The sequence below is a fragment of the Gastrolobium bilobum genome, unplaced genomic scaffold (genome assembly GCF_033153095.1).
Source record: "Gastrolobium bilobum isolate Gb01-03AN ecotype WA unplaced genomic scaffold, APGP_CSIRO_Gbil_v1 utg21995, whole genome shotgun sequence".
In the NCBI taxonomy this organism is placed as follows: domain Eukaryota; kingdom Viridiplantae; phylum Streptophyta; class Magnoliopsida; order Fabales; family Fabaceae; genus Gastrolobium; species Gastrolobium bilobum.
In genome coordinates, this window is record NW_026898466.1 from 29,162 (window position 1) to 39,629 (window position 10,468).

General features: G+C 34.9%; 1 protein-coding gene across 2 annotated transcripts; it reads right to left on the reverse strand.

The window, feature by feature from the left end:
- Positions 1 to 583: 583 nt before the first annotated feature.
- Positions 584 to 9,525, reverse strand: LOC133316521 (ABC transporter F family member 3). Of its 2 annotated transcripts, XM_061518277.1 has the most exons (19): positions 9,153 to 9,523; positions 7,678 to 7,906; positions 7,362 to 7,577; positions 6,945 to 7,134; positions 6,634 to 6,842; positions 6,387 to 6,539; positions 6,062 to 6,190; positions 5,866 to 5,967; positions 5,611 to 5,757; positions 4,653 to 4,715; positions 4,406 to 4,452; positions 4,243 to 4,302; positions 4,057 to 4,139; positions 3,692 to 3,786; positions 2,871 to 2,957; positions 2,252 to 2,339; positions 1,975 to 2,060; positions 1,070 to 1,132; positions 584 to 982 (listed from the first exon to the last, which is right to left on the reverse strand). In XM_061518277.1, the coding sequence occupies exons 1-19, from the start codon at positions 9,299 to 9,301 to the stop codon at positions 860 to 862; spliced, it is 2,319 nt and encodes a 772-aa protein (XP_061374261.1). In that variant the 5' UTR covers positions 9,302 to 9,523; the 3' UTR covers positions 584 to 859. The 2 variants fall into 2 exon arrangements, 1 of the variants encoding a protein (XP_061374261.1); XR_009752219.1 differs by lacking the exons at positions 584 to 982; positions 1,070 to 1,132 and having other exon boundaries at positions 2,033 to 2,060; positions 2,482 to 2,957; positions 9,153 to 9,525.
- Positions 9,526 to 10,468: the final 943 nt, after the last annotated feature.

Here is a 10,468-nt window from a genome sequence, read left to right on the forward strand (position 1 = left end):
CGCACAGGTAATTCACTAGTAATGGTAACTTGACTAACGTAAAATATATAATTTTCAATCCCGCCTTAAATAATTCTCTGAACTGTCCCAGTTCCTTCTCTCGCTTTCCTCTTCATGTAGTCATGGTCTCATGGACTCATGGTAAAGTTTACATGTACAGTAAGAGAAAATAAAAATCAATTTTTCTTGATAATATAGAGAATAACATTACTTTAAAACTCCTTGATAACACCAGTCCGTTAAAATAAAACGTATTGATGTGCTTAGGCAAAGGTTCAAAAGCATCAAATATAAATCCAAATCAGCCAGAGAACGGTATTCCAGAAATGGTATTGTTGTAAATGATATTTCTTTATGTATTTGTTACACTTTACCCATATTTAAGTATACTCAACTAATATATTTTAATCTATTACATAATATATAACAAGAATTAATGTTTCTCGTAATGCAGAGATAATTTTATCTCTTACAAACACATAAAAATATGTAAAATCCATGTAAAGCCGTATGAAAAGAAGAAGAAAAAAAAAAAAAAACCCACACTTTAACGTGTATGTAGAAGATAAAATTATATCCTCCAATTAATACCTACATAATAACTTCAATTACAAAGTTATGACTAAAATAATTTCATATAAAATTATTTACTAATTAATTTAACCAATTATTTTGTTTATGAAATGATAAAATGCATTCAAATGGTCTTACTTATGCATACTTTTGATAAATTGCAAACTTGTATATTCCCATCTATGACGGCTGAGATGAACAGCACAAAAATGTCGTCCAGGTATTCTTTAGTTAGGAAAGGAAGGTAGTATCTATCCCCAAAATATGTTAACTACAACTCATTTTCCTACGATGACTGGAGTATCTTCTTATAATCATGGAAGTTTCCTTGGAATGGGGACACTCTTCCTTCGGATACAACCCATAGCTCGTCCACGCTTCCAGAGATAAGGTGCTCATCGTGACTTACCTGGCAAAACGCAGATATAAAATTGTTTAGAGCATCTAATCAAATAACATTAAAAGAATACGGTGTCACTGGGAGAACTGAACATACCATGAGAATGCCTCCTTGGAACATCACCAGACCTTGAATTAGCGCCTCAACAGCATCCAAGTCCTACAACATATTACGTTCTCAGTCAATTTTGGATCTATATTCTATTGTCACTTGATGAAGTCAAATACATGGTACATGCTGTAATGTAACTTCATTGCAAGGATCAATTTGTTACAGAGCAGGAGACGAATTCACTCGTATTTGAAAGGATTTGATTGTGGCATTGCCACCTGCTGAGGTGTCACACCATCACAATGAAGTGCTATACTAGGTCATAAAACAATATGTAATATATATTTTATACAAGTCCATTAGTCTAATCTCATTAGATCATGCATTGAGCAGTGTGTGCCTAGCAACCATGATCCTAGTGCAAGACTCCAAGAAATCCTCCTGAAGTTGAAATTTCCTATCTACATCAATTTGTGAACTTCGTTTATGCCAAATAGTCAATAGTTTAACAGGCCCCATAAAGGAATTTGCGGTAGTCAAAATGCCCAGGAATATCACTATAAGAGATTTTAATCTTCTCACTATAGCTCTTACATGATCTTGCCATTTAGGAGATAAACCAGCAATTAGAACTTATCAGAATGTGGGACCCTGTGCACGAAACGTAGGTTTCTTCGTAAAGGGCATCGAGTCTATCTACTTAAAATGACAAGGTCAGGTTAGCAGCTTAATTGAGAAGATCCAAATGTCCCTATAGGATCTTCAGCTATTTTCTTCTCACACAAGTTGTTCACATACCATTTTAAAAGAGAGCAGATAACAGAAACAAGACCAAAAACCAATAATAATAGATTCAGCATACTTTCCCTGCAACAAAATATGATACTAAACTAGTAGCTAGAGGTCCAATAACCGACCAATAAGCAATAAAGAATGTTGGAGAAACCTACCAGATGATTGGATGGCTCGTCAAGCAATATTATGTGTGGCTTCTTAAAAGTTATCTTTGCAAATGCAACCCTGCTTTTCTGACCACCTAATAAAGCATTCAAAAAAGTCATTTCAATTCGTAACAGAAAGCCACATCTAAATATCCATAGCAACTCACAACAATCATTGAGTATCCTGACATATTATTGCAGTTCTGAAAGATCATCAAACTAAAATCTTATAAAAATTCATGAATTATATGTATGACGATGACAGCATGAACTACGATGAAAATACCTGACAAGGTATACATCGGCTGAAGTGCAAGATTTCCCGTTACACCAAAAGAACCTAAGTGGGCTCGAAGCTTCTGGTCTGGAACACCCTGCAGAAAATTTAAATAGGCAAATTTAATAATACAATTGCAAATACAGGCACTGAATAATTTTTAAGAAACAGCATGTTACATCCTAACATCCACAATTTTGATCTGATCCCCACCCCTTCCAAAAAAGGTAAATTGTCACCTTGGCAACAGAAATCATAACATATGCAACCAAAAGAAGAACTCCAGCATTTATCCAGGAATGAGAAAATTATCAGCTTCTCATATACGCAACTGTGGCTAGTATTTTGCTCATCTTTGCATTATTTCTAAGGTTTCAAATTCTCAAAACATGCAGCAGCGACATATTGATCGAGGTGGCTACCACAACTGCATTTAACACACAATTGCAGACCACAATGGCCCATAATGTGACCGTGACCACAATTTTAAACATTGACTCTTCCATCAAAAAAATTAGTGATTAGAAGGAAACTCAGGTTATAGTCAATCAAGAATCATTCAATTGAAGATAACTTCTAAAAAACACTAAGAAAACCAGTTAACTATCTCTGCAAACAAGGAACTTACAGGATAGCAGCGCATCATATACAGAAGAGGATTTGAGGATAAGTCAAGTCCATCAACATGGTGCTGACTGAACACTGCTATACGAACCTGAAGCCAATGAAAATGTCTGATTAATGATCCAGAATAATATCAAAGCATGAAAAGAGATCAAGTACAGATGTGTTGCCATTCTGATAATTTCTAGTTCCTTAGTGTCATGTAGTGAAATGCAATTGCTTAGTTTATTTATCTTTTCCAACATTACCTTTTCAAATCCTACATAAACAGGTTTTAAAATTTACATAGGCAGACAAATACTAAGAATTTATCCGTGGACATTATCATGGATAAAAAATAGAGCCAACACAGGTGAAACACTGATTACAGAGTCATGTAAGAAGTAGAAATTGAAGTATAAAACATTTGAAACCATATGATAAGAACTGGATCAAATTACCAAATAACAGAAGCAAACAAGAGATCTTTTGGCCCAGAAAAGGATCTGGATTTTCTATATATTTTAACAAGAAAAGAAATTACAGAATTCAAGTACAAGAACAGTAAACGACTCAAAAGAAGAAAAGCTAAAGTTCAGCAAATTCGAGAGGTGCTGAAACTCTTCCAAGTTCCCAATCCAATTCCATCCCACCCTCTTACATGTTTCCCTCCTTGATATAATTATCCTAACTAACTGCCTCAATCATTCTCTCTCTACTAACAGAATTGTTCTCTAGAATATTCTATTGCAATAGGTGAGTCAGCAGATAGGGGTTGTATCACCATATCATGGAGATCAGGCAAAATGAAGTAACTTTTATTAGTTAACAATGTGATAAAGTTACCTTAGCAGAACGGAAGACTGTCCCAGAACTGGGCTGTAATTCCCCAGCAATTAACTTAAGTATAGTTGATTTGCCAATGCCATTTGGACCAACCACTGCAAACATAGAGGATATATTCTTTAACACATAAAAAAATATGGCAGATTCATGTTAACCCACATACATGGGTTTATTTAATACTAGTTTGCCAAAAGATGCAAACCAGGAATGACATGTCCACCACATTGTTATTGTACAAAGCAGTGTAATCATAATAATGAATACTAGACAATGCTAATATAAATTGAATCAAAATATCATAGAAATGTATCAAGGATTTAAAAGGTAGGAGAAATCATTTCTAGGACTAGGATAAGCATTCTTACTTGCAACACGGCTGTCAAGATCAATCCCAAAGTTCAAATTTCTAAATAGAATGGGCCCCCCAGGATAACCAAATGATGCATCACTGTACACACAGTTTAGGTAAGAGATAAGACCTAAATCCTGTGTATGACAAACATTATATTTATGTAACAAAAGGTGAGTGAAAGAAGGGACTAATGTTCTACCTGAAACTTATTATCGGTGGGCCTGGTCTATCATCTGGAGTGGGGAACTCAAACTTGTAGCTATATCCGACCAGAAAAAATATAGTTAAAAAATTAAACAGAGCTAAACAGAGAGATATACACATTTTTATGCTATAAGTGATAAAAGAATAGTAGTTCATACTCAGGATCATTAACAATTTCATCAACATGGCCCATTCGTTCCAAAGCCTGAAATATTTTTCCACAAAAATCAAAAAAAGAAAGGTCTTATTAGATATGAAATTTTCAGTTCCAAGGATTTCAACAAACTGAAAAACTATTAAAACAGAAAGCAGCTGAACAATACAAAGAGAGCATGCCACACACTCGTATGCACACAACTTTTGGGCATTTGATTTCTAAGAAGGTAAACTGACAATAACAAGTACCTTGATTCTAGATTGAACAAGTGATGCCCTCTTGGCATTATAGCGGAACTTGTCAATGAAGGTCTGGTAGAAACGTAAAACATCACGTCAGATCTCAAATAGAATCTTGAATAAAATGCTACACATCCACAACAAGTTCTGCAAATTCCAAACCTCAGCAATCTTTTCATGGGATCATAAATGGAAAACTGTTAGAATATTTTAGATATTTATGGTACCATATCATGAGAGGTCGAGCCTTAGAGCAATAGTAAAGCTGCTCCTTGTGATCGGGAGGTCACGGGTTCGAGTTTGAAAAACTTCTTTTCAATTGATACTCACCTCTACCCTTGCAAGTCAGAGAACCTTGTGCACCAGGGTTTGCCCTTTGTGGTACCATATTATGTATGTATGACAAAGGGCCTGTTTGTTTATGCTTTTTCTTAGAAAAAAGTTGTTTTTTTTTTTTTTAAAAAAATGTCTAAAAAAACGTTATGAAAATTGGCTAGGTTTTTTGATTAAAAGGAAAAAGCCCCAAAATATTGGTAATGGTATCAGATGACAGATAGAAAATTAGTTTACTACTAAAGTTCTAACTTCTAACACAAACTGGCCTATCTAATAAATGTAATACAATATATATTGACAAATTTACCCCACTTAGTGGGATGAAGCTTGGTGGTTGTGTACACTACCAAATTAATGCGCAAAGTTCTAAATGAAAAGCCAGTAAACTAGTATGACTGACCAATAGTTCCTAGGCTACTAGCATCACAATAATCTAAAGAAAAATAAAGTCACATGCAATGGGCTAAGTACAATATTTACAATTAAACCAAGACTATTAGCTCCAATCACCATGGAAGTGACTACACTGCCTTAGTAATAGTACAATGCAAAAAAATTAAGAATTAGGTAGAAAGAAACAAAATAAATTATCAATATAAAAAAGGATAACTTTAACAGTGAAAAGTTATACCTGCATATGAGATCTTGCTTTTTCATTTGCCTCTAATGCTTTTTGCTGGTTTTTAATTTGTTCTTCTCGGGTCTTCTCAAAATTATCATAATTTCCTTTATAAGTAGTCAGCTTTTGGTTTTGTAAGTGAATTATATCAGTAACCACCTGGTGATACAGTTAACAAGAGAAGTAAAAAATATGCTGGGAATACATTTAGAGAAAGCATTAAATCAACAAAACACCTAATTGAAGAAAGATAAGCCAATATATTACCAGGTTTAAAAATTCTCTAGCATGAGAAACAACAATAAATGTTTTTGGCCATTTAACCAAGTATGATTCAAGCCATAAGACAGCATGGAGATCAAGATGATTCTGCAATAAGAAAATAAAAATAAATAAATAAATCTGAAATTCTATAAAATAAGGCATCCATGAATCAAGGAAGAAACTTAGAATGATGAGTCACCGTAGGCTCATCAAGAAGTAATATATCAGGCTCTATAAACAGTGCGCGAGCAAGAGCTATTCGCATCCGCCATCCTCCAGAAAAAGTTTTTGTTGCCTTCCTCTGCATCTCAGTAGTGAAACTTAGACCCTGAAAATACCCTCGATGAGTAACATAATGATTTTGGAAAATTGATTGTCCAATAAATAAGGCAAAGTGAAAGACAAATTAGCATAAAAATAAGTTATAATTCAGAATTCAAAAAGCTCCAAATGGATAATGAGATAGGAAGAATTTCCAATTTATGACTTTAATAAATTATGACACAAATCATTAATGAACTCACCGCAAGTATCGATGCTGCCCGTGACTCTGCAGAATCAGCATCAATGAACTCAAGCCTCTTGTATATTTCCTCAAGCCTTTGTGAAATAGCATCTTTACCAACCCCTCCATTCAAATTATCATTGCCCTTTCCAATTTTCTCCTCAGATTCCCTCTAACAAACAACCACAAAATTTTCAGTTGTCCCATTTTTGAGAGCATATACAATTTGTAAGCAAAACAACACATAAGGAAACAGTCTATTCAACCTGTTTGGCAAGTAATTGAGCTTCTTCCTGCAGAAGCTGAGTTCTCTCAATGTCAGAATTAAGAACACACTGCAAGGCAGTTATATCATCACCAACAACTTCTTGCTCCACATGCAATATCTGACAATTCCTAGGAATACCATCAATAGCATGCATGGCCATGTGCCTGAGGAAAGTCGTTTTTCCTGTCCCATTTCTTCCAACAAGACCTGCGCATATTCCATAAAAACACTTTCATTTTAAGACTACCATCTTCTAGTCCAAGTCCACAGCAAAAATATAGTTAACAAGAGCAACAATGAAAACTCAACCATAATGCCTTCCAAAAGAAAGTGTGACGGAACCATCAACAATGAGATCACGGCCACCAACAGATATATTGAAACCCTCCATATGAATGTCCTTGACAGTATGTCCACCACTGTTATCATGCGTAACACATACAACAGGCATACCCGCCCGCGCTGCTTCCATCTCCGCTAAATGCATTTGAAATTGTGCCTGTATAAATCATCACTTACAATGATTAGCATTGTTACCATGTAACAAATTTGTAACATGCTCTATTCATGTATCTTACAAATTCAACCTAAAGTTACTTATTATAAATCCTTACACTTCCTAGACCCTGTATATGGAGCATTATAGCACTAAGTTGTCCTTTTATATACTATATAGTCAATAAATCCATCAAGAAAAAAGGGGAAAAAAAGAATTTAAATTTGAACCTCTCTCTGGCGTTCATCTTTTCTCTTTCTCCTTTCTAGCTTTAAACGATCGCGTTCCGATAGAAGAGGACCATCAACGGGTTCAGGCTTCTTCTTAGGAGCTACACCATCGTCCATTCCCTCGTTCATTCTAAACGGCGCCGCAAGGCTTCGCACCGTTGGTTTCGCTTTCACCAAACCATGCTTCCCGAACTTGTCAGATAGCTTGCTACATACCTGAATCAATAACAATAATTACACCAAAAAATGGTTAATTAATGTGGTTATTGCTTCAAAAGCATTAATAAATTGATTTGATTTGAAATTGGGAACTGACAGTGCGACAGTGAGAGGAATCGTCGACGCAGCCGGCGGCGACGAGAAGTTCTCCGAGGGCTTCGAAAGCGCCTTCGCCGTCGAGTCCGAAATCGAAGTCATCGTCTGCGAGGACGTTAACGATGTAATCAACGATTGGCTCATCCACGTCGATAATCCTTTGTCCCAAAACGTCGTTCACCACTGACCTCGCCACCTCTGTCATCTTCTTTCTCACCCAAAACCTACCACTGAGTATTCACGATACTGAGTAACCAATTCACACTTTTTTTTTTTTTTTTTTACTCTAAATGGAGTTTTGTGAATAAAAAAAAAATATTGAGATTTGAGACAACTTTACGGGTGTGTTTGGTACAAGAGAAAATTTTTTTTTATCCGGAAATCACAATTACTGGAAATTCATGTAGAAATTGAGTTTACCTGGAATGTTATGAAAAAGTTGTTTGGTTCGCCAAAATATTACCGGGAATATTGGGTAAGGATTATTGATTCTATGTTTGGTTTAGAATGAAGTATTAATGTTATTACAAAAATAACCCCTACATATTTTTAGTTTCAAAATTGGTACACGTATTATATTACAAAGATAAAGGTTGGATCCGATTCATGCCACTTCATTCTGATCCTGGCAACTTTTTTTTGCGGTGGTGCTAGTGCTGGTGCTGGAGCCTCCTCAGGTTCGCGACGAAGCTTGCGACGCCTCCTCCATCTCCCAAACCTTTGTCGTTAAAAACCTGATAAAGAACATGATCTTGTGGCTCTGTTTCTCCGATTTGGTTCTCCCCATCGTTTATGGATCTGGATTCTAGAGACTTCCATTCTCATTGCTTGTGCTCTCTCTTAAAGTTTTGCTCCCGAGGTTGAAATTTTTTTTGCTGATCTATTCTGATTGATCTGTTCTTCCAGGTGTTGATTCATTCCCACCCCGTCCCCTAATTTTTTTTATGTGTTGATATGTGTTGGGGGTATTTTAGTCTCAAAAAGAGTTCTTCTGGTTTCCCTTCTTTGGTAATCGTCAATTCCCACATTATTTTTGGTAATCAAAACAGTAACTTTCATTTGTAAATTAGATTACCGGTAAACCTTGGATATCCGGGAACTCGGTTTTGTATCCTTGTACCAAACATGGTAATATACGATTCACTATTCTACTCGAGTTAATCACATCTAAATAACTCGTATCCACATTTAATAACAAATATACATATGGATTGGTTAAAAAATAAAAGGAAAAATGTTAAATGAATAAATTAAAATTAGAATGTTATTAGCTACTACTAAAGATCGATGTTATTAAAATTAGAATGGATCGGTCGGTTTAACCCAAAAACTGATCATTTAATTAGTCTATGTAATATAATAGATCGGTCTTGTTCATATGTAATCAAGTGTGAATTGGATAGATTTAGTTAAAATTGGTGTTCTAGGGCCATGTTTGTTGAGGGACATAAATATAAGAAAAGAAAGAAAGCAAACCTGGTGTGTTGTCCACCACTCCAATTCGTTGCTTGACGATTTGTCACACGCATTGTGTTTCGTGAAGATGATGGCAACGAATGTGAAGATGGTGAATAAACAGAGGCGCCGGAAACGGAGTCCACCCGTTCACCGGAGGCGATCACCATGAAGAAGAAAAGAAAAAGCAACACTTTTTGCGTGTACAGAATTTCAAGCTCACTAAAAACCCTAGAAATCTATTATATGCAGGAGAGAAAGATCGAATGGAACTACAGATAAGAACCACGACGGAAAAAAGTGAGCTTCATCTAAGTATAGTAGTAAAGGAAAAAGGGAATGGTTAAATTTAGGAAAGTTCATGAAAGTATGATGTTCTTAACTCCTTTCAAGCGTTTTCATTAATCCTCCTTTGCAAATCTTGATTTTCTCAACACTTGAGTGACTCTGATTGGGCTATCTTGGATATTATTGAGGACTTCAAGATTGAGATATTTTCTTGTTTTTCCAAAGCTAACGCTTGCTTTAAAGAAACGTGGACTTTTCAACTTGTATAGAATTAATGTTATTTATACTTTCGAACTTTTATATAGAATAAATGCTAGGCTTAAATATCATTATTTCAATGACTCAAACAATAAAAAAATATATAATATATCTATTTGGTTTCATTGATTTAACTATTGACCACTGATCCAATATCTCGACCAAGTCGATGACCGGGTAGGCTTATAACATTTCTAAATACTCTTTAACTAGTTTTCCTTAGGCATTTAGTATGAAGAGAAGTATTTATAATTTCTCAAATAAAAAAATTTCAAGTATATTTTGTAAATCATACATAGACTAATACTATTGTTGTAATTGAAGGTTTTGCCCTTTAAGAAACGATAAGCAACAACAACAGAGACCACAAAGTAAAGGCTCAAAGACACTGTGAAAACCTCACAAGCTCATGTGGATCATCTACCTAAGGTGCCTATAAACTTGTGATGCAATAACATGTATCATGGCTAGTAGTGTCATGCTCATTTAGGAGTAAGGATGAATATGCTTTGGACTATTCATGAATTACTTCAAATTGATAGGTTAATTATTAGGTTAAGTTCATTTGTTTAATTATAATAATGAACTCAAACTTAATTAATAAGGGGTTATTCCAACTTAACCAATAATATCGCATTCAAATCATGTGTATGCACTGTTAACTCTCCAAGTGAGAGTTAATTTTGAACATAATTAAGTGAAAATGCAGCCTAAATTAATCATAAAATACCTCAAAGCCTGATTAATATGATGTGAAATTGCTTGATACATGTTTCTAAGGGTTTTGACAA